Genomic DNA, 24295 nt, shown 5'->3' with positions numbered 1-24295 from the left:
ATGAGCAGGTGAAATGTCTGTCTAGCTTACATATGAGGTGTCTCAAGATTTAGGAACATACAATTTTATTGAATATAATAAAGTAAAAAGTCACATGACATGCTGCTGTTTTGCGCTATGACCTATTTAAGTGTTGGAAGTTGTTATTTACGTGACAACGCCTGAACGCAACACAAGCTTAGCATGAGTGCCGTGCTACGCGCACAGACAAACACAGCGTGTTTGTCTGTGCTTAACAGCGGTCAGTTTGTCTGTCTATTTACACACTGTCCATTTCAATAACTCTGTCAGCGGTCAGTTTGTCTGTCTATTTACACACTGTCCATTTCAATAACTCTGTCAGTTGACAAACTGCACCGGGCTCGGGGTCAGGTTTGGTCAGGAAAATGCGGCCCGAGCCGCTCTAGCGTGATCACCTGTGTGTGTGGTGGAACTCCGCCGTGCGTGATACAGAAAGCAGAGGAGAATTGTTAACGCGTGACCATGTAGAGACAGAAATGACACGATGGCATAACACCATAAATAGGATATTGTTATGTTATTATATGAAGCGTCTGTCGCGCAAAATAATATCAATGGGGCTGTGGGCAGGACATTACACAGCTGTGCCTGTGACTTCAGGCAGAGAGACCGCTGCATCAGAGCAGAAGAGCACGTTTTAAAATACATTTATTTTTATCAATTAGTTATTAACTTTTACTATTTTTAGCAACTTGCCCGATCGGGCAAGTGAGTTGTTAGTTTACATGCCCGACTGTGAGTTTTACTTGCCCCGGGCAATCGGGCAATCCTTATTGTTGAGCCCTGAGCTTTAATTTGCTCTAAATTTTAATTGCTTCATTGGGTTTCATTGGGGCAGAGCCCTATTGAGTTTGCGTGGGTTTGTTAGTATAAGGGTTCTAGCCCAAAATGGCAGAACCCTGATCAGTTGTGATGCACTCTGTTATAGCAGTGCTGAGAGCGAACTCTACATAATAATACGTATTTAAATCACCCCAAGTATACTGTATAGTATGTTCTGTAAAAAACATTTTTATATCAGCGCATATCAGAAAAGCCCCAATACTGATATGTCTATGACAGGCCCATATCAGCCGATAAAATTGGTCGGCTGATTTAATATCATACCTTTGCTTAATTAACTATGAGCTTGACAAGAGACATGAAACTTGGCTGTGATGGTGGTCCTATAATTAACAGCCAAAAAAAAGTTGAAAATTTTGAGAGGATGAATGATCTGGTCCTGTGCTGAATGGAAGGAATTCTTAAACGCATCTACATCTCAATGTGTTCTACAAATAAAAGTCTCTTGGACAACAAAGATGGATTGATTGATGGATTATTTTTTCAGTTCAGTAATATGAATAGAATTTTTTGGATTTTGACTCCAAATTTGGTACACAGTCTTGTGAGACTGAGATACACAATCCAACCATAAATGAGCAAGATTGGTCAAAAAACATGGCCCCATCAATCAGAAAGTATTTGCAAAGGGCAGGTCCTGTACGCAAGCAAGTTTCATTGACATCTGAGAAATGAAAATGGAGCAAAAGGCAGGACTTTGAGTGTGCAAGTATTAAATTCTGAAATGATCAAACAAGTGTGTGATTAGTCTCACTTTTTTTTTCTTTTTTATTACAAAGTCAAACCAACTGACGTGAGGTGGCTCAGCTTTGTGAATCCCCAAACCCACTTGCTGTGACAATGCTAATTGCTGCACCACTCTGCTACCTATATTTTAGTCTTTAAGTTTTATTATTTTTCATTTTATTACTTTTGATCACCATTTGTCTTATATTTGTTCTTGGTGGCTATGAGCATTTTTGTAAATGAGGTGTCTGTCTCAGTGTATTTCTATGTTAAAATAAAAGTTGAATGACTGAAAGATGATCTACCACTAGGTACCAGCAGTGAGCCACAGGATGTCTCACAGATTTACCGCAGTATAGAAAAATGAATTTTTCTCTGTGAAACTTGAAACTGTCCTTCTCACTGTGAGGATACAATAAGTATCAACATTTCATTTATTCATCTTTGCCTGTGTCTTTGTGTGTGTTTCTCAATTAAGTCTCCCCTCAGGTACATCTGAGCATGGAAGTGCAAATGCAAATGTGTAAATGCAGGGTGTGACGAATCAGCTGTCTATGCAGAACACCTGCACTTCTTTAAAATTATTTTCACTGTGTGTGTATATGTATATATGTATATATTCATATATGTATGTGTCTGTGTCTGTGTGTGTGGTAAGACAGATTGATAAAGGTTATTTGTCACTCTCAAGCTTAGCTGTTGATTGATAAAACTGTATGTTGACACAGTGGGCTTTCTTCACACACTCTGTGTGCGGCTATTTTTTTTAGAAATTGTGACCATCCGCAAACTTCTGGCATCCACAGTCTCTCCACCCCCTACCCTGTGGGGGTGAAAGGCAGCTGTGTAATGGAAATATGACAAAGTCAAGTCAGTTCAAAACAGTTAAACTGTACAATGTAGTTCTTACCTTGTGTTAATTGCTGACAAAAAACTTAAAATAAAACGCTTGAGACAATAAGAAAAAGAAAAATGAAAGAGAGGTAGATGAGAGACTAAATTGGAAAAGCTTTTATATTTTTGTTGTGTATATTTTTGGGTAGAAAGGTAGTACAAATATTGAGTTATGGATTTTCAGTCTATGAAAATTGATATAACATTTACTGAAGCAAATAATTCTCCACTGCAGGTTTTACAAACTGCTTTTATGTATTAATAAAGTAAAGATTTTAAAACATTTCAGCACTGTTGTTTTTATTTTCAGTTAAAGGAAACTTAATAACATGAAGCAAACCTATAAATACAAGTATGGTTATATTTGTATGTATAGACTGGCAACGCTGGCTGATAGTGTGAAAGAGAAAGGAAAAAAAGTCTAGAGAGAATAGTAGAGCAGGTTTGTTTTGTTGATCAAGTTCTCGGGAAAGCGGAGGAGGAGAGGGGAAAGAGGCGTGGCCAGTTTCAGGTGGAATTCCCCTGAACTCACCTGAGTCCGTTCTCCACTCCTTTACAGGAGTATAAAGCGTTACAGGTAGTTAAAGGAAGAAACACGTAAATCTTCCTCAGACATACAGGTCACATAGAGAACAGCCAGAGGAGAGCACTAATACTTTAACAGTGGGAATTCCACAATACATGCTCATACTGCGCATTGTCCTGGAGCATAATTCCTTTGCATCATATTGTGGCTCTTGCTGTTATCAGGTAAAAGATATTTGTTACCTATTTAATTGAAATATTACAGTGGTCATGCTTAGAAATGGTACAGATTTTGATTATACTACAAAAGTTAACATGTTTGTTACACTTAACTTCTCTTTGAATTAAAAGCTGTTCTTCTCTGTTTTTTTAACTGGTGTTTATAAGGACAGAGGGATGTCGTATGCTGTAAAGCCCTGTGAGGCAAATTGTGATTTATGATATTGGGCTTTATAAATAAAATTGATTGATTGATTGATTGATTTATACAGATATTTTCTTCTGTGGTTCGCAGTGTCTCCATGTCATCTCCCTGCCTCAGCAGCATCCTGACTCATGCTAACCTCACCATGTATCAGACTGGCATCCCTGATGTCCTGTCACAGCAGCCTGGTGTGCTGCCCAGCATCAACACCCTGCAGAATTACAGCTCCAACATAAGCGGTAAGAGGATTTTTAACTGCTGCTGCAGCACTCATTTGTCTTATCATCGCTTTAAGAGAGCAGTTGTTTGTGTGATAAGATAAGATAAGATACACCTTTATTGATCCCACAATTGAGAAATTCCAGTGCAGCACCAACAAATCTTGAAGCGTCTTGGCGGTGAAGCCGTTGTTAACCATTATAGTCCAGTCTGAGTTCAGTGGGCAGTTTCAGCTGAAGACTAATCTCACAGTAAACATGACCCTTTATTTTCAAACTTCAGCCAGTGGGACCATTAGCTCACTGAACTTTGCTTTGACCGCATTTAGACACCGTTGGCTCAATCATTTACCAGGCAGTCAATGTTTAACTTGGCATAACCGTCGAACAGAAAAATACTATCACCTCATAGACGAAACAGCTCGGGCTTTGTTTGTCTGACCTTAGAGACACAAATCCAGTGTGGGCGATGATGCAGACTGGTATTAGTCCACATCACTGCGAGCTGAGCATGTACACATGCAAATAAATTTACATGTTTTGAAAGTAAATTTAAGAAGCAAGTTTTGACATAGTCTTGGTGTAGTTTGAAAGAGACAACTGAATTTACAAAAATGTATGAAACAAGATCATGATTTTACATGAAAATATAGTTTCTAAATCTGTCTCGGCTATGTCTAACGTGCTTGCCAGGGCAGGTATAGCACTTACTGGGATCATTTTATAAACACACCTTCTGCACTCTATACAATATCATGTAATTCCTGCCTCTCTGTCTGCAGGTCAGTGGTACAGGCACATCAGCCCTCACTGCTGGACAGCAGACAATGTTCTGGAGTGGATCAGTGACCATGTAGAGAGCACCAAGTTTGATGCAAGCATCCTGAGTCTGGCCTACTGCACCATGGATGGCCCTGCTCTCTGCCAGATGACCCGGGACCAGATGATCGAGGTCTTCGGCCCGCAACTTGCCCCGCACCTCCACCAGAGTCTGCAGGAACATAAGACCAAATATGGTAAAGCTCAATCTGTCATGTGAGAATGAATTGTAGAACTTTAGAGCTGCAATACATCCATATGTAGTTCATGCCATTTGAGTGCTGGGTTGTACTTGCAGTGTAAAGATTTTATTAAGTTCAGGGTTTAAAAGTACTATGCACCAAAATCAATACAGCATATTAAAATAAAACTGACCTATTTTGTGACAGATTATTCAAGTCAAATTTTCCAGTTATATGTCAATAAACCTAAAATGTATACAGTCAAAACATATAGATTTGGCCTCTGTTGGTACAGGAGTTCTCTTCTCGTGGATGAATGCTATGCCTGAAACAACAAATTTTCTTATCTCTTCTTCTCAGAGCTGCAGAGCCTGTCAGGACCAGAGCTGAATGAGACCTGCCAGCTCCTGGACAACTTCCTGCACAACCTGAACTTCCCTCTGCTCAGCAGCATTAGAATTGGCCAAGGTACATATTATATCGAGATGTTACATATGCACATAAAATCAATACTGTGTGGAAATCATAGGGCTAACAATGTTACTTACTATTCACAGCTGAGGAGGCCATCAGCAAGAGGGAGTTTGACTACAGGGATGATTATGATCTTACTAGTCTTACCATAGAGCCCATGACACCTCTTGGAGACACCGAGTGCCTGTCTGATAACCAGTCTGACAGCGAGTACAGCTCCTCCTCCAACAGTCAGTATTTCAGCTTTGTTATCTTGCTCAACTCTTCTGCCTCTCAGTTTCTTAAGAATGCAGTATATCTGAAAGATGTCTCATATTTTTTTCAGGTGGCATGTTTGACTTCTCAAGCCTCAGCTCCCCTGAGTCTGGCAGTGGTGAATCAGACCCAGAGTTCTCCTACCCCCTGATTTCAAGTGAGTAAGCAAAAAAACTCATGGTTTGTATGGTTCTTTGCATTCCAGTCTCAGCAGTGCTACTGAGTTTAAATAAACGCCTGACAGTTAACCGTTGTGTTGACAGAGGTGCACATCAAAACAGAGAAAGGAGAGTCTCGACTCAAGCGACCCAGGGGGCGACCTCCCAAAGCCAACAGAGAGCACAGCAGCAGCATTTATGAAAATCCAAAGAAAAACAAGCATGGTAAGGACAGCATACTGTTATTCATCATGTAAAATACTGTTCAAAAGGCTTCTTTACATCAACACTGCTGAGCTGTTTTACAGATTCTACTTTGCATCTTTATCAATGTGCAGATGCATATCTGTGCTACATCCATGCACACACAAAAAGACATTTAGCTCATGATGACCCACTGTTTGTCTGCAGCGCCTCGTGGCACTCACCTGTGGGAGTTCATCAGGGACATTCTGATCCACCCAGAGAGGAACCAGGGCCTGATGAAGTGGGAGGACCGTCGCGAGGGTGTCTTTAAGTTTCTCAAGTCTGAGGCTGTGGCTCAGATGTGGGGCCAGAAAAAGAAGAACAGCAGCATGACGTATGAAAAACTCAGCCGTGCCATGAGGTGAGATCGAGGAGGAATTCCCAGCTGTTTCATCAACTTTAAGTTGTATCTGCCTTAATTGTATGACATTGTGGCTGGGTCTAAAACAGAAATAAGTCAGAGGTGTCATTTCTGTTAAATAAGGAGATGTGACAACACAGACGGTCATCACAAATTGTGTAGATTTACTTTCTTTGGTCAAAATGAAAGGGCTTCTGCAGTGATTTCCCACACCCCCACTCTGTATCACAGGCCTTTTCCTCTAACTTTAAAGTCTCTGAGCCATGATACAATAACCCTGATGATGTCAGCTGACAAAGGTCCTCTTCAGCCACAGAAGGACATTATAACTATTTAATACTCCCTGTGACTGATCAATTGATCTTGACATGTAAAACTGGTGAAGTGCCCCTTCAATCCTGGTCTGGTCACCAGTGGAAAAAGTATGTTTAAAGAGGATTAGGGGCCACTTTTTACATTTTAATTTACTAACAAGTGCTTTAAATGAGTGAAGTGCAGCAGATGATGAAGGGAACCACATTTTCTGTGCCTGGACTAACTAACCCTCCTCCTCCCTCAGGTATTATTATAAGAGAGAGATCCTGGAGCGAGTAGATGGCCGGAGGCTCGTATACAAATTTGGAAAGAACTCCAGTGGCTGGAAGATTGAAGAGATTGGCATGGGCATGTGAGACATCAGTCACCGAGCACGTAGAAGCCAAAATGCCAATCAAGGCAATAGTTCAGAACTAGAAATACTTGTGTGGCCTGTCTGAAAAAAATCCTTCCTTTCCCAGATGTTTAAGACACTAACTTCCTCTTAGAAGGAAGGTGTTGCAGAAAATGTAAGCCAGTGTTTTTGGCTCTAGTAGGTTTTATGAACCAATATTAATATTGTACCTGTTTTATGCTTTTGATTGTCACTTCAGAAACCTAACTATATGCACAGTAACCAAAGTGGGCATCATTTTGGATGCTGTAAGCACCTAAAGGCTGAAAAGGCTAACTATTTACAAATGTACAGAATTCACTCTGCTGTTTGTTTTGAGCTGAAGTTAGTGTAGTGATGCAGGACTGGCTCATCCTCATCTGTCACTATGTTTTTTTTAGTATATGGGCATTAATGACTGTACTGTGGTGCTCAAATGTCTGGAATGTATCCTTCTTTTTCTTACTTTTATATTACTTTCTTGTTATGAAAGGGTATAACTTTCACTATCAGTTTTCCAATCACTTATGGATCAAATTTGGAAAAGTCCTCTGCTGGTGAACTCAATGTGAAGGACAATGATAGAATTAGGGTGAAATAGTGATACAACTTCACATTAATACAGTAATGATGTGCACTACATGTCTATCAGTATCACTTATTTTAAAGTGTGTTTATACAAAGTACAAAGGAGTAACTATATCACGTCTCATATATGATCATCACGTGTAAAAAGTGTTTGTATAAATCAGTCAGATATCAGCTGCATGTTGTGTGAATTTTTTTATTTGTTAATGTGATTAAAGAGATACTTTGCTGATTTTCAACCGACATTAACATTGTTAAGGTACCCCGTGTGCTGCCAGCTCCCGGAGGTCCCCGCCTGTCCATCAGCCAAAATCTGCCAGATGGAACATGTCAGCAATGATGTGAAATGACATATTGTTGCTCATGACAAGGGCAGGGAATTCCTGCCGCTGAGGAAGGGGGGGATGCCAAACACTGTTCATCAGCATACACTCCCCACACTGGTTGAAAATTGGGAGTAAAGTATTTCTTTAGTCCACTTTGCTGTCTTCCACTTTATACTGATAAATGTGTATACCTGTAAAATACATCTCATTATATCTATAATATCTCTTAAATAATTGCTTTTTTCCTTTTCTTTTTTTCTTTTTTACAGAAATGCATTTTAATGTGTACTTGCTGTTTTGAGATTCATTTTTAAAACTGAACTCAGGGATCTTATTGGTATATCTGTAACCATCATGAAGGTTGGAAGATGTGATAATGAAGTGCAACTCTGAGTGTTAAACTTAAACAATGCTAAACAATTATCACCCACTTATTGTCTGCAGTACTCCTCTAAAATATCCTCTTCATTCTGATGGGTATTTAGCCAATATGAAATCACAGGAGGGAGAGAATATTATACATTTGCAGCTGACGTCCTTCTTGCTCTGAGTGGGACTTCAGTTACTGAAAGATTAATGAGTGCACCAACTTGGTAATTAGGACTGCAATTATTAGTTGGGTAGGGACAAGCCTTGAATTACATTAAAAACAACATTGGGACAAAGGGAGACAACATTTTCCAAATTGAATCCCTTCATCCACACTGCATCTAGCACCACCACCACCACCACCACCACCCACCCACTTTAAGCTCTTTATACAAACACAGGCAATTTCAAATAAGCTCTAGTAGTGACAGGGATGGTGTCTCTAACAACCATTTCCAAATTCAGTGTTATAAACACATCCAGACCATGCTCTGTTCTGCATACATATACACGATAGGATTACAAAACACAAAACGCCAAGAAAGTTACTTCAACATTCAGAGGAAAAAAATATTTCAAATAAGACTCTGGTGGTTACAATCGGTTTACCTTAACAAAAAGAGCAGAGAAAACAGTAAAATAAAATACTGATCCAAGAAATTGCAAGGCATTAAATCATAGGATCAAATCATGAGCAAATTAGAAACTCTGCACTTCATTTCCATTTTTCAAATCTAGTGTTTATCATGTGTTAATATATGCAATTCCAAGACTTGTTTAAGAATCCTAGTATGCAGAAATAAACCATTTTGAAAAATGGCAATGCCCCTTTCCCCTCGCCAAAATTTCGCCTAACTTTGGTGCATTATTTAGCCCCTTACCATTAAGATAGCATGACATGATTTTTACTAATGAATGCCTTAGGCTGTCTACTTTATTATGATATTAGTATCTTCACTCCAGCTGTAAAACCGAGTTTGCTATGGTGGGTTTGCTAATTATTTACTGCTAGGTGCTACCTCACCTCAGCTTCATTTGTCAACCCACAGGCTGTATGGTCATAGCTGTCACCATAACTGCAGGGATCAGGATCAGATGACAAGTTGAAATGTGATTTAATAACAGTGATTGTAACTTGTATTGTCAGTTAAAAGTATTGCTGCGAAGTTTAAAAAATGAACTAAAAAATACATTAAGGGGCACATTTGATTGTTTTTTCTTCAGTGTATCTGAAACGTTCAAAATTTGAATTCACAAACAAATTTAATGTGAACCTATTCTCTATGTCAATGAATAGCAGGGCTTCAACAGGGCTGGACAGAATTATCTTTAACTGGTTACAGTGAATGAATAAATTAGCTGAAGTGAATAGATATCACACTGTGCATGATGACAGTCATAACGATCACCTTTATCATACATCAGGACACACTGTGTTTGACTGGCTTCATTACCTGCACTTCAAGTGAGAGTGCAGAAAAGAAAGAAGCAACAACAACATCACTAAAGCAATGTCAGTACGAAAACAGGGCCTCATACTGATCCATACTGTAGACTTAACCAGTGTGGTGCCATTAAAACTTGTAAGAACTGTTAACTGGAATGGCTACACAAATTGACAGTGTTTCACAATATCACCTTTTAACCTGCACACCTGGTGCCATGATACAACCCAACACTTTCATTAAATCTTAATTTATTTAAATTATTTTATTTTGTGTTTTTTTATTTAATTTTTTAAATTTTATATACTTAATACCCCTGAGGGGAAATTCAATTTTTTCACCCTATTGTCATTAACACACAGGTCCGAAATTGGGGGGTTTGGTGCCTTACTCAAGGGCACCTCGGCAGTGCCCAGGAGGTGAACTGGCACCTCTCCAGCCACCAGTCCACGCTCTGTATTTGGTCCGGACAGGGACTTGAACAGGTGACCCTCCGGTTCCCAACCCAAGTCCCTATGGGGTCAGCTACTGCCACCCAAAGCTTTCAAATGAACCATGTAACATGTCTCTTTTGTGTTAAAGTCGATATGGATGAGTAAAAGATTGTGCAAATGCAATGTGTGTGTGTGTGTGTGTGTGCGTGCGTGCGTGTGCGTGTGTAATGACATTATGATGGAAGACTTAATCGTGGCCTGTGGAGCTGTGTGATACCTCTGATTGTAGAGACACTTTCAATCCACCATTGTTAGATTTTCAACACTTAGCAGCAAAAATGAGCTTTGTGGTTTACATGCTTCTTCCAGCTGAGACTGGCAGATGGTGGTTTATGGTATCAGCTTGATGGTCTGGCCTGTTGGAAGTGACAAGGCATGATAACATCTAGATGGCTTTTCTGTTGTATAAGAACTTGTGTTAGTTCTAACTACTGCCACTATTGAGTCCTGTCTTTTGTCAATGACATTTTTATCCAGCCCCATCTCCTATTATGATGGTCATATAAGACTCATTTGAAATGGAAAACAGAATTTTGAGGGAAATGCAATGCTGAATGAATTGTTTTCTATTAACATAATGAGAAAATGTGAACACCACTGGTAAGTCACAAAAGTCTTCATACCTAACATATCACCAAAATGTTCCCCCAACAATATATTTCACTTGTTTTCTGCCTTTTAAAACAAAAAATCATTATTGTTCTGTGACTGTTGATTTAGCATTCACATTATTGGAATCTGATCTTTTAAAATAGCATTCCACCGGCCGATCTGCTCCCAAAAAAATTAGCTTTTCTGTCTTTGTTGACGGTTAGACAGTACACCAGCTAAAGAAGCAGCAGTGATGTCACCGGCACCTTTCTGAAAGGTTCACACATTATAGTAGTACAGTATGTAGTAATACAGTATGTACAGTGGCATGCAAAAGTTTGGGCACCCCTCTTCAAAATTTCGTTTACTGTGAATAGTTAAATAAGTAACAGATAAACTGATCTCTGAAAGGCATGAAGTTAAAGATGAAACATGCTTTTCAACATCTGAGCAAGATGCAAAGGCCAAGTGATGCAAATTTCAAATCTTTATAAATACTCTGACTCCTAAAACCTTGTCCCAACAATCAGCAGCCATGGGCTCCTCTAAACAGCTGCCTAGCACTCTGAAAATTAAAATAACTGATGCCCACAAAGCAGGAGAAGACTATAAGGAGATAGCAAAGTGTTTTGCAATTGTAATATAATGTAATTGTAATGTAATTTAAAACAGGCAAACAGACAAATCAAAACCCTTGCATGACTGCAAAAGACATGCAAGAAGATTTAGCAGCCTCTGGAGTGGTGGTGTATTGTTCTGCTGTACAGTGACACCAACACAAATATGACATTCATGGAAGAGTCATCAGAAGAAAACCTTTCCTGTGCTCACCACAAAATTCAGCGTCATTAGTTTGCAAAAGAGCATCCAAACAGGCCTGATGCTTTTTGGAAACAAGTCCTGTTGACTGATGAAGTTAAAATAGAACTTTTTGGACACAATGAGCAAAGGTATGTTTGGAGAATATCATGAAAAGAACACCTGTTAAACACGGGTGTGGATAGAAAATGCTTTGGGCTTGTGTTGCAGCCAGTGGCATGGGGAACATTTCACAAGTAGAGGGGAAAAATGGAATCAGTTAAATTGCAGCAAACTCTGGAAGCAAATATCACACCATCTATTAAAACGCTGATGATGAATGCTTCTACAACTGGACAATGGTCCTAAACACACACAATGGACGACCTCAAGAGGCACATGCTTAAGATTTTGCCATGGCCCTCACAGTATCCCCACCTAAACATCATTAAAAATCTGTGGACAGACCTCAAAAGAGCAGTGCTTGAAGACGGCCCAAGAATCTCACAGAACTAGAAGCCTTTTTGCAATGAAGAATGGGTGAAAATCCCCCAAACAAGAATTGAAAGACTATTTGCTGGTTACAAAAAACTGTTTAGAAGCTGTGATATTTGCCAAAGGGGACATTACTAAGTACTGATCATGTAGGGTGTCCAAACTTTTGCTTGAGGCCTTTTTCATTTTTTGTTATTTTGAAACTGGATAAGATTGAAATTAAGAGGTAATCGTGCTTAAAATAATGAAGAAATGTTTCATCTTTAACTTTGTGTCTTTTAGAAATCAGTTCATCTTCTACTTACTTAACTTCTCACAGTGAATTAAACTTTGACCAGGGGTGCCCTACCTGCACACACACACACACACACACACACACACACACCTACAAGTTTTAAGTTATAAAACTTTCTCTGCATGAGAAAATTTTGTTCTGATATGAGAGCATGTGAAAAGTGTCAAATAGTCTCACAAACATGTTTTGTCTCTTTGTTGCACTAAATTCATGATCCAAGAATTTATTAATCTTCCAGTCATTGCTTATCTAACTCAACTGAGAGCCCTCCCAACAAGAACACACCTGATACTCACTCACATTGTTAGTCCTGTTAATTAACTAGCTAAGCAGAGCACTCCCAACACACACACACACACACACACACACACACACACACACACACACACACACACACAAGTGAGCACAAGTGAGGTGAGAGCAACTCCTCCTACTAGGTCAACATACCTGTCTGGCAGGTAGATGTGGCCTAAGGCCAGAATGTGTGTTTTGCACGTAGCTTACTGGAAACACTCTCTCTGTGCCAGAAAAAATATGAAACAGGGAGGGAGGGCTGGATTTTTACTGCTATGATCTCAGCATATTGTCACTGGATAAACACAGAGAGTCATTATGCCCTTCTCTGGAGTTACTTATTAAACTAACCTCTTACACTTTCATTTTGTGCACCACACACTCATCCATCCCACTATGTTGAATGAAACCAAACACACACACACACACACACACATACAGGTTCCCATTTGTGATTTATAGATGCACCCTGAAATAGATTCAAATCAAATCAAATCAAACTTTATGCTTTAACTTCAGCACTTCACTTCATTAAAAATGCAGCACAAAGCGCTTCACAGAATAAAAATATACAACAAAAATACTACATACACATTGAAAACCCGCCCCCCAAGAGATAAAAGCATGCATCAGCACCTCCGTGTTAGCCTGAGAGAGAAACGGGCGGACTCTGGCTATATTCTTAAGATGATAAAAACCTATCGTTACATTTTTGATGTGTGGAATAAAATGAAGCTCAGAGTCAAAAATGGCACCCGGGTTCTTCACACATTGTGAAGGTTTAAAATCTTGTAGTTTTGGTAAAAGTTTCTCTCTCTGGCCTTCAGGACCAATAATTAAAACCTCTGTTTTGTCCTGGCTGAGCTGTAGGAAATTCACTGCCATCCATGACTTGATATCTAAAATATAGTTAAAAAGGGTATCAATTGGCCCTGTGTCATCAGGAGACGCAGCGATGTACAGCTGTGTGTCATCTGCGTAACTGTGGAAGCTGATGCCATGCCTCCAAGGGGAAGCATGTATAGATTAAAAAGAATTGGACCTAAAATTGACCCTTGGGGCACCCCACACCTGATTTCATGTGTTCTGGAGGAACATGTATCTATTCTTACAAAGAAACAACGATCTGTGAGATAAGAGCTCAGAGTTAAAAACAGTACCAGAGAGGCCCACCAGGTTTCTGAGTCTGTTTAATAAAATGTGGTGATCTACTGTATCAAAGGCGGCGCTTAGATCCAGTAGTACCAAGACTGTGAGTTTTTGTGAATCTGCATTAAACCTGATATTTAAAATCTTTAAAAGGGCTGTCTCGGTACTGTGATTCATCCTAAAACCAGTTTTTCAGTTGGATACAGGTCGGTAATTATTAAAATGTTGGGATCTAAATTACTCTTCTTCAGAAGGGCTTCACCACTGCCGTTTTGAAGGCAGCAGGGAAGACACCCGCCTGAAGAGAGTAATTTACTATGTTTAAAATCTGTTCCTCAAAGAATCCAAAAAATGTTTTTAAAAGTGATGTGGGAATCGGATCTAAAAGGCAGGTTGTCTCGACCAGGTGTCCTTGCATCAACCAGGGCAAAACTCTCCAGCTTTTCCTCAGGTAAAAGCAACTGTTCAGGGGTGTTAAAAATTACATTCTGTTGAGATAAAAGACTGGATCTGATATCATCGATTTTACTTCTGAAGTGGTCTGCAAAGTCCTCGCAGAGGGCGTCTGTTGATATCTTGGATGGTTTATTAAAATTGGTGTTGGTTAAAAGATTGAAGGTGGAGAAAAGGAATTTGGGGTTGTTTTTATGATTGGAAATGAGTTTTGAAAAGTGGGATATTCTTGCCTGTTTGACTGTTTTATTGTAGGATTTGAGCTGATCGCGTAATATTTCATAATGAACTGTCAATTTGTTTTTTCTCCACCTCCTCTCTGCACTTCTTTTCGGTTTTTTGATATTATCATTTCTCCATGGGGGTGTAGGTTTTGTTTTTATTGTTTTGGTTAAAAGTGGAGCCACTGAGTCAAGTGTTGACTTCAATTTACTGTAAAAATTGTCCACTATAAAATGAAAGGGTGCAGGTAAAATTTCAGCAGGAGTGCTCTGTAAAATCTCGATAAAATTTGCAGTCACTTCAGAAGTTAGGTAGTATTTCCTCACCATTCTCACCGGGGCCTCCTGATGGCTAAAACTGGTGATGTTAAAATACACACAGTAGTGGTCAGACACAGCCAGGTCAACAACAGAGGACACACCAGTGGACAGGCCATAGGTTATGACCAGGTCCAGGGTGTGTCCTCTGTTGTGAGTTGGCTGTGTGACGTGTTGTTTAAAATCCATGCAGGTTAAAAGGTTTAAAAATTCTCTGGACATTGGATCAGCATGTATTATCAACATGTAAATTAAAATCACCAGTTATTAAAATTCTGTTATAGGTGGTGTGTTTGATTGTTAAGAATTCTGAGAATTCACTGATAAAAGAGGTGGAATGGTGGGGTGGTCTGTAAACTGTGATGCAAAGAAACTGTGATGCAAAGAATAGGAGGACTGCTAAAAACAAAGGCATGATGCTCAAATGATGTGTAGCTAATCTTTTTGTCTGCTTTTACAAGCTGGGGGTCCACATCGGGGTGTATAGATGTAGCCATAGATGTATCGCTGTGCTGTCAGCTGGCGGAAGTTTTCCCACCTGTCAAGCAGGCCGGACAGTGTCTGGCTGTTAAAACCCCTAATGCTTGGACATCCAGTGATTAAAAGATAATGTCCGATTAAAGGAGATAAATAAAAACAAAAATAAAACAACTGATGTCCAAGCAGATAGCTTAAAAGTCACTTCAAAGCTAAAATAAATCAGTTTAAGACACACAGACAGGCAGATTCACTGTCTCTAGGTTATTCATTGTTAACTGCAGCCATGGACCGTTTAATTCTAGTCAGAATTATGACCATAATGCCTACTAAATACACAATATAACAGGCAGCTTAATTCTGACTGTAAGCAGGAAACATAAAATAACACTTTTACCAACTTTTATTACATAATAAATATTATTAATTTAAAGCAGCTGTGCGGAACTTTTTACCATTAATAAAACTGCCCCTAGTTCGTATCACCCCCCCTTGAAGATCCGCATATTTATTTGAACCCAACAGCGACAAAAAAGCCTTTCTCTATATGGCTATTTAGCGTAGCCTGGCTCGGGTTGGACACACAGCGGAAGTCAGCAAACCAGAATACGGCACCCGAGGCGGAAGTGATTCTGCTCGCCCGCAGCGGCCCGCAGCGATTAAACCACAGAAGAAGGAGCCGTGTTTATGTAGCGGGTTGTACTCTCATGCGTTGTGTATAGACGACATGGACAATCATTGACGACTCCGACGTATTTTTATTCGGTCACAGCTGGTAGACAAATCGAATAACATAGGTCAGTTAGCCCCCACAGCCCAGCAAGACACAGGTGACACATGCTACGATGCTCTGCAGACTGTTCATGCTAACTAACGCATGCTAACCAAAGTTACAACAACAATAAAAATACTGTTACCTGGTAGACAAATCGAATAACATAGGTCAGTTAGCTCCCACAGCCCAGCAAGACACAGGTGACACTGCAATAAAATGACACATAAAATAAAACACTCTTCCTGTAAAACCCGTTAAAATAAATATTACGGAGCTCGGTAAAACTTGACCTACCATGCTATGATGCTCTGCAGACTGTTGTTTACTAACGGGGTGCACCCGTGAAGCCTGCAGGGGCCGGTCAATGTGGCATTCAATTACTGTCAGACAATACGAATTTGCAGCTCCCCATCACAATACGAAAACAACACACATTGTACAGGCAGACGAAATATTTATAAATCAAAAGCAGTGTACCTCCAAGGATGACCAACATAGTTATTAAAGGCAAGTGAGATCATTAAAACATTAACTCCGTTACATTTACAGTGTTCTTCGAGTAAGCAGTAAGCAACGGGCATTGCTGAACACATAACACCTAACAGTTTTACCAGAGATGTATCTATGAGGACTTGGTTGTACTTTTGATGTTATGGCGGATAACGAAGGAGCATCATCTAAAATTATCTGTGACTGTGACCATGAACACAAAAATACAGCAGGCACTTGTCCTCAGTTTATAAGAAATCCAGAGCTACACCAAAACATTTATGAACAGGTCTTACTTTACTACTAATTTGTGTGTAACGTTAGCATGTTAGCATGTTTCCACTAATTACTTGGACTGACCTAACGTTAGTAGCGTTAGTTTTGCAAGCGAAGGCTGCAGGTAACAGCTTTGCTGTGTTAGGATTATGTTATGTCTTCACTGTATCTTCACATAAAAGAATACTCCGACGATTTGGGAGACGACTTTGAACGCGATTTTGAAGAGTTTCTTGTAGCGGACACAGATCCAGAACCATACCTGTTTGAGCCGGAGTACACAGATGAGGAACTCCATGTGTTGCATGCTGAGCAGGCGAGAAGAGAGGCTGAATCCTCCGCTCCCATTTTGCTGCACAGAATGGGATTCGGTGCTACCATCGTTGGGGAGATATATCATCAGGAGGAAAACCGCCGCAGAGAGTGCATCACAAGAAATGAAAATTTTGCAGCAATCACTAATCCTAGCGTGATTGAAACTTTTTTTCATGTTCCTGAGATGAACTGGAAAAAAGCCCCAGGCCTGCAGGAGCTGATGGACAGCTTTCAGTCGGGTGAGTAATATCGTCCGTGTCGTGTCTTTGTTTGCTTTTACTGAGTGACCTAGCGTACCTAGGAACAATGGCGGAGCTGGCTGACGGTCTGGCAGGAGCCGCAGACGCGCTCACCAAACTTTCATCCTTGTGCTCATCTGCACTGTTAAAACCAGCTGAGAAATGCCATGATCTCATCCATACTACAAAAGCCAAACATGGACCGAGGTTTGAGGACTTTATACAGCGATCGGCACTTTTAATCTACATTGTAATGCTGCTGATCCTCTCGGTCCGCAGTTGCGGGATCAATCAGCTGATGAACTCGCAAGACACTGCACTACCACCAGTGCAACCTGTCATACACAATAAATGGAGCCAATTAATTCTCTACACTGCAATACTACGAGATGGGCGAGCAACTGCACCATGTGAACAAACCAACACTGCGAGAGATAAAGCTTCACGTTTATACAGAAAGCTGCTCGCCTACCTGGTGACTACCCTCCTCCTTGCCGGCGACGTGCAGTTGAACCTGGGGCCTGTTTCTGCGCAAGATCTGCAGCCTCCAGCTGGGACACCCGCTAATCCAGGTAACACGGGTCAACATCAGGGATATTCATGTTGAAATCCGGCGATCACAAAATACTTCAACACCGGTCTCTTTCAAACTGTTCAGCACTCCAAAATCATTTGGGACCCACGCGCAAAACTGAAAGGTCTTCTTGGAGGCCATCTGAACATTCGTAGCGTAAAGGCAAAAACTGAACAACTCGAAAAACTGTTTACCGACTCAAATTTGGACTTCCTCTGTCTGTCTGAAACATGGCTAACCAAATCATCGCCTGTAGCTTCTTTCACAATGCCTGGCTGCAAGGTTTTCAGAAAAGACAGACATAAAGGAAGAGGCGGCGGACTGCTTATGTACGTGAGAGAGGACATTAAATGTAAACAAATCGATCTAATATGTGCAAATGAAATTGAATGTATTGCCGTTACTATCACTCTGTCTCAGCAGATGTCGTTTAATGTGATTGGCGTGTATAGACCACCGTCATCTGACGTCACGTTTTATGAGCATTTCAAGAACCTGCTTAAAGAATTGGATACAAAGAAAGAATATATAGTTCTTGGCGATTTTAATGTAAACTGGACTGAAAAGGCAACTAGAAAGAAGCTAAAAGCACTTACAAACCAATTTGAACTGACTCAATTAATAGATGGACCCACAAGAATAACAAATGTCTCCAAAACACAAATTGATCTCATTTTCAGTAATAAGCCTGAGAGAATCATTAAATCTTATAATCTCCTCACTGGTTTGTCAGATCACAATATGACTCTTATTGCAAGGAAATTAACAAAAAACAGGTTTATTTACCAACAAGAGATAATTAAATACTCATATGGAATAAGGAAACAAGACATGAATGCATTTAAGGAAGAACTAAGTCAAACTGATTGGAGTGATGTTTTACTCACAGATGATATAGAGGCCTCTTGTGAATCCTTTATAGGTGGGTCATTCCTCGCTATTGGTAACTTTTTAAGGTGTTAAGTTTTGATATTAATATTGTGAATTTTTGACGTTTTTAACATGTCATCAGGTAGAAGACATGTTTAACCTTGAGGAATTTGTATTTTTAGAGCTCAGGCACTTAAATGATAATAATTATGGATGGATTGCTGAGACATGGATCGTGCTAGAGTTCCACCCTGTTACAGACATATACATAAGTATTGCTAAATGTTAATAATGTAAATATTCAACAATATTTATCAACACTTATACCTTATGTGTCCCTTATTTCATAACATATGTTTTTTAAATTTGAATAATGAAGATACAGAAATTATTGTGTAGAATATAGGCTTTTTGTTTAGAAAATGTACATGTGCACACCCAATTTAGCCAAAATGCTCAAGATAAATAGATATGTGCACAATAAAACACATGTATTCTCATTGTCTCTTTCAGGACTGCAAATTAACATAAGAACATTCCGAAAAAATACCATTGTTTTTAGATCATTTTAAAAGAAACTGTGTGTAACAGGGTGGAAACAAGCACAACAGGGTGGAAAGTACCGTAACAGGGTGGAATTACCAACAATGATTAGCCTTTTTAAAAGAACTTGGTATTTATTGAACGTTTTCATTATATCCACATACCCCCCATGTGGATTTACACTATAAAACATGCAAAAACGGCAAGAGATGTTGATTCTTACCTCTGACTTCTCCTTCAAATTTCCCGCCAAAAGGGTGCTTCCAGTTCCTGCGTGTTGCATCATGGGAATTGTAGTTTTACTTGGTTTGGCAGGCTAAAAACCACAATGTAACAGGGTGGAACGCAATTCGGGGGACACTCAGTAAATTCAATGGAACACCTAAATAACAGTGATATAGCCACAAACATATATTTAGAATTTTAATTATTTAATCTTGATATATACAATAATAAAGATATTTTTGTAATTATTTATTATTTTAATGAAATATTCTTCATTGAAATATGAAAAGTTGCCTTGGGGACATGGTAAAAACACGTGTTTGTGCCTAAAAAGAGGTATATAAATATAAATATACATTTTTTTTCAGGCAATATTCTGTGTTAATATTACATGGGAGACCTCTATCTGTAATAAAATGTCTTTCATATTAAAAATTTGGTTTATGTAAAGTAAGATATGAGGGGCTCTGTCCCAGGGACTGGAATGTTACCAATAGTGAGGAATGACCCAGGTGCAATAAACAGAATTAAAGAAAAATACACCAAAACGTTTAAAAATGGACGCCGTAAGAGTAATCTACCCTGGTTTAATGACTACCTGTGGGACTTGATGAAAAAACGTGATTTTGCTTTGAAAGTAGCACTGAAGTCTAAATCACTTAATGACAGACACATTTTTATAAGCCTTCGTAATAAAGTAGTGAATGAACTAAAGAAAGCAAAGGCAAACTTTTTCATGGATATTATCAAAAAAGGAAAAGGAAATAGTAAATTGATTTGGAGGAATATTAATAAACTAACAAAGAAAGACAGCAAGCAAAATCAGGGAAAGGGACATGAACTGAAAATTCAGGGAATTTTAACCAATGATCTTAATAAAATTGCCTCTGCATTTAATACTTATTTTACTGAGTCAGTGCAGAATCTATCATACACATTTGGTGCAAGAATTAAAGAAATAGCAGCACCAGATTTTACCAAACCAATTTTTAAGATAACTGAAGTCCCCCAAAGCAAAATTTGCAAAATCCTAAGCACTTTAAAGTCATCAAAGGCAAAAGATACATTTAAGTGGGATTCAACATTTCTAAAAAAAACAATATTCACTCCCTCAGCACCCCCATTACACATCTGGTTAATCTGTCAATAAAACAGTCAATTTTTCCAGCTGCATGGAAGGCTGCAGTCGTGGTTCCCATTCTTAAGGCAGGTGAACCAACTGATGTAGCTAACTATAGGCCCATCAGTATTTTGCCTGTGGCATCAAAGATTGCAGAAAAAGTGGTAACTGAGCAACTAACTGATTTTCTAAACTCTGGACAAGCCTTACTTCATCCCATGCAATTTGGCTTCAGAAAAAAAACATTCGACCGAAATGGCTACCTGTTATTTTATTGAAAAAATCAAATCAAAACTAGACAGTGGGAGTGCTGTAGGAGTTGTCTTCTTGGATTTGAAAAAAGCATTTGACACAGTGAACCATAATGTTCTTCTTTCAAAGTTATCAAATTTTAATTTCTCTGATGATGTAATCAAATGGATGGAGTCCTACCTCACTATGAGAAGACTATGCACCAGAGTTGGGAATAAGCTGTCGTCATTCATTGACTGCTCTGTTGGTGTCCCGCAAGGCTCAATTTTAGGCCCTTTATTATTTAGTTTATATGTTAATGACTTGCCACTTGTATGTCCTGACGTTGAAACTCAAATGTACGCGGATGACACGGTTATCCTTGCACATGGAAGAGACAGATGTGAAGTGGCAGCCAAATTAACAACAGCAATGGCCAAAATTTCCACTTGGCTTTCAGAGTCTTGCCTGACACTAAACATCAGTAAAACTGCATGCATGTACTTTTATATAAGAAAAAATGGAAATCAGCCAGACATCCTTGTAAAGGGGGAAAAGATCCAGACTGTGTCACATTTTAAATATTTGGGAATTACTGTTGACTCACAGTTGTCCTTTAAGAAACACATAAAGCAGGTGTGTAATACTGTCAAATTCAACCTAAGAAATTTTAGATATATCCGAAATCAGCTTCCCTTAGATGCCGCCAAACTATATATGCACTCAATGATTTTTTCACATATTGCATACTGCATCACAAGCTGGTCACAAGCAGGAAAAACTACACTTGCTCAACTACAAACGCTCTATAAACAAACTCTCAAGGCACTAGACAAAAAGCCATCAAGTTATCATCATTGTAACATCATACAAAGGCATAAACTCTTGACTTTTGATAGTTTTGTGTGTCTTGCTGATGTTAGCCTAGTGTATAGGGTAATTAATGACTTGGCTGCTCCTCCATTAAAGGAGTTCATATCACCACGTCCAGACAACAGGAGGACAACTAGAACGACCAGCAGAGGTGACTGTGCAGTACAGCACAGATATACTGAGTTTGGCAGATCAGTCTTCTCTGTCAGAGCCACTAATTACTGGAACTCAGTACCAAGCGAGATCAGAGAGAGTAGCACCTTTACTGGCTTTAAATCCAAGATAAAATCATGGCTAAAATCAACCCAATCATGCACCCATCAATCATAAATTGTCAAACACAGGCTCATAATTCACTGGTTCGTAATCTTGTTGTTATTGTCGTGTCTTAACATTGTGATTTTATTGTTGTCGTTGTGTCTTAATAGTGTGGAATTTTTGTTATTGTTGTTGTCTGAAGATGTTGCTCTGTGACGACGTTTTTATATTTGTTTCTCTGGCTCGCGCGAGAATTTCGGTGCGCTGCGCTTCGCGGGCAGCGTGGCCCTGGTGTAACTCGGCTTCTTCTCCGGAGCCTTTGTGCTCCACTGTGTAGCAGGTTACCTCATATTGCAGCTGTGCCTGGATCGTGTGACATGGTTGTGCTGCTGCTGTGGTCCTGCCTGATGCCTCCTAGTACTGCTGTTATTATTAGTCATACTTATACTGTTATTATACACATATGATTATTGTCACATACATATACTATCATATATTAATATATACTTACAACATATTGTACCACAATAGCCGTAATTATTATTGTAATATTATTACTTGAATGTTATTGTAAGCTACTGTCATTACTGGCTGTCCTGCATCTCTCTCTGTCTCTCTTTATGTATCATTTTGTCATATGGATTACTGTAAATTTATTATGTTGATCTGTTCTGTACTACATCTATTGCACGTCTGTCCGTCCTGGAAGAGGGATCCCTCCTCAGTTGATCTTCCTGAGGTTTCTCCCATTTTTTTTCCTCATTAAAGGGTTTTTGGGGGGAGTTTTTCTTATCCACTGTGAAGGTCCAAAGGACAGAGGGATTTCATATGCTGTAAAGCCCTCTGAGGCAAATTGTGATTTGTGATATTGGGCTTTATAAATAAAATTGATTGATTGATTGATTGATTGATTGAGTAGACCATTGGTGCCAGAGACTTTTATGTGCGTCTGGACAACATACACGTGTACCAATTTTCATGTTCCAACTCCAAAAAAACCCTAAGGGGAGGGGTGTTTGAAAAATTCAAGGGGGCGCTAGAGAGGTATTTTGTCCCCCCCATGGGCGACGCCCCTATCAGATGTAAGAGCTTGCCATTCTTGACCTGTGTATCAATTTTCATGAGGATATGAGGTCGCTGAAGCCAACAAAAAGCCAAACGTATTTGGTGGTGAGGGAGGCGACATAGCGGCCACACCCCTTGACATAGAGAAAAGCTTTTAATAACTTTTGATCAGCATGGTCTCTGGATGATCTCAAAAAATTTGAAGCCGATTGGATGAAATCCCGAGGACTAGTTCGTTAAAATACAACATATGGAAATCACGCCAAAATGACAAGTCAAAATCAAAATGGCCGACTTCCTGTTTGGAGCAGACCATTTGTGCCAGAGACTTTTATGTGCGTCTGGATAACATACACATGTGTACCAATTTTCATGTTACAACTCCAAAAGAAACCCCATGGGGAGGGTTTTTTGAAAATTTCAAGGGGGCACTATAGAGGCATTTTGTCCTCCCTATGGGTGACGTCCCTATCAGATGTAAGAGTTTGCCATTCTTGACCTGTGTATCAATTTTCATGAGGAGATGAGGTCATTGAAGCCATCAAATTGCCAGACGTATTGAGTGGCGAGGGATCGATAGTCGCCACGCCGCCACATGGACACCATTAGACGTAGCTTCACAGCGTCCATAAGGTAGCTTCACCAACTTGTTCTGCATGCATTAAAAGTGAAATGAAGTTGATGCGGTCAAGTTTGTGGCCATAGTACATGTTAAAGTAAATACTGGTCACTTCCTGTTACCACCGGGGGGCGCTATGAGTAAGGTGGGATATTAACATATCGGGGCGTTCAGGGCGGCGCCATCATCAAGCAAGTTTGAAGCTGCGAGATCAAGTATGTGGGCAGGAGAGCCGTTCGAAATTCGATGGCAAGAAAACGAAAAGTCGCCAAAGTTTGTCACGGCCTAGCGGCCACACCCCTTGACATAGAGAATAGCTTTTAATAACTTTGATCAGCATGTTCTCAGGATGATCTGTACCAACTTTGAAGTCAATCGGACGAAATCCGTAGGACAAGTTCGTTCAAATGTAAGTTGTGGAAATCGCCGTAACGAAAAAATTCAAAACAAAATGGCCGACTTCCTGTTGGGATCTTACCATGACGTTAAGAGACTTTTTTCTGCATCTGGGTATGATACAGGGTTACTGACGCAGGGTTACTTGTGGTCCCTAAAGTCTCCAAAAGTAGATCAGGAGCTAGAGCCTTCAGCTATCAGGCTCCTCCCTGTGGAATCATCTTCCTGTTACGGTCCGGGAGGCAGACACCGTCTCCACATTTAAGACTAGACTTAAGAC

General features: G+C 39.6%; 1 protein-coding gene and 1 long non-coding RNA gene across 2 annotated transcripts in view; both read left to right on the top strand.

The window, feature by feature from the left end:
* The window catches only part of LOC126386447 (uncharacterized), a 130896-nt gene that overhangs the window by 78675 nt on the left and 27926 nt on the right, over positions 1-24295 (top strand). The gene's annotated exons all lie outside the window — the stretch shown is intronic.
* elf3 (E74-like factor 3 (ets domain transcription factor, epithelial-specific)) lies at positions 2987-9703 on the top strand. Its single transcript, XM_050038791.1, has 9 exons — positions 2987-3234; positions 3524-3672; positions 4434-4667; positions 5013-5120; positions 5210-5356; positions 5452-5538; positions 5645-5764; positions 5951-6146; positions 6706-9703. The coding sequence occupies exons 2-9, from the start codon at positions 3531-3533 to the stop codon at positions 6815-6817; spliced, it is 1146 nt and encodes a 381-aa protein (XP_049894748.1). The 5' UTR covers positions 2987-3234; positions 3524-3530; the 3' UTR covers positions 6818-9703.

The sequence above is a fragment of the Epinephelus moara genome, chromosome 24 (assembly GCF_006386435.1).
Source record: "Epinephelus moara isolate mb chromosome 24, YSFRI_EMoa_1.0, whole genome shotgun sequence".
Lineage (NCBI taxonomy): Eukaryota > Metazoa > Chordata > Actinopteri > Perciformes > Serranidae > Epinephelus > Epinephelus moara.
This window is presented reverse-complemented; position numbering and strand designations above follow the sequence as displayed.

Coding starts and splice junctions, on each gene's coding strand:
- elf3 (XM_050038791.1), top strand. CDS start 3,531: ATGTCATCTCCCTGCCTCAGCAGCATCCTGACTCATGCTAACCTCACC. Junction 5,539..5,644: donor CTCCTACCCCCTGATTTCAA/GTGAGTAAGCAA, acceptor TTGTGTTGACAG/AGGTGCACATCAAAACAGAG. Junction 6,147..6,705: donor AAACTCAGCCGTGCCATGAG/GTGAGATCGAGG, acceptor CTCCTCCCTCAG/GTATTATTATAAGAGAGAGA.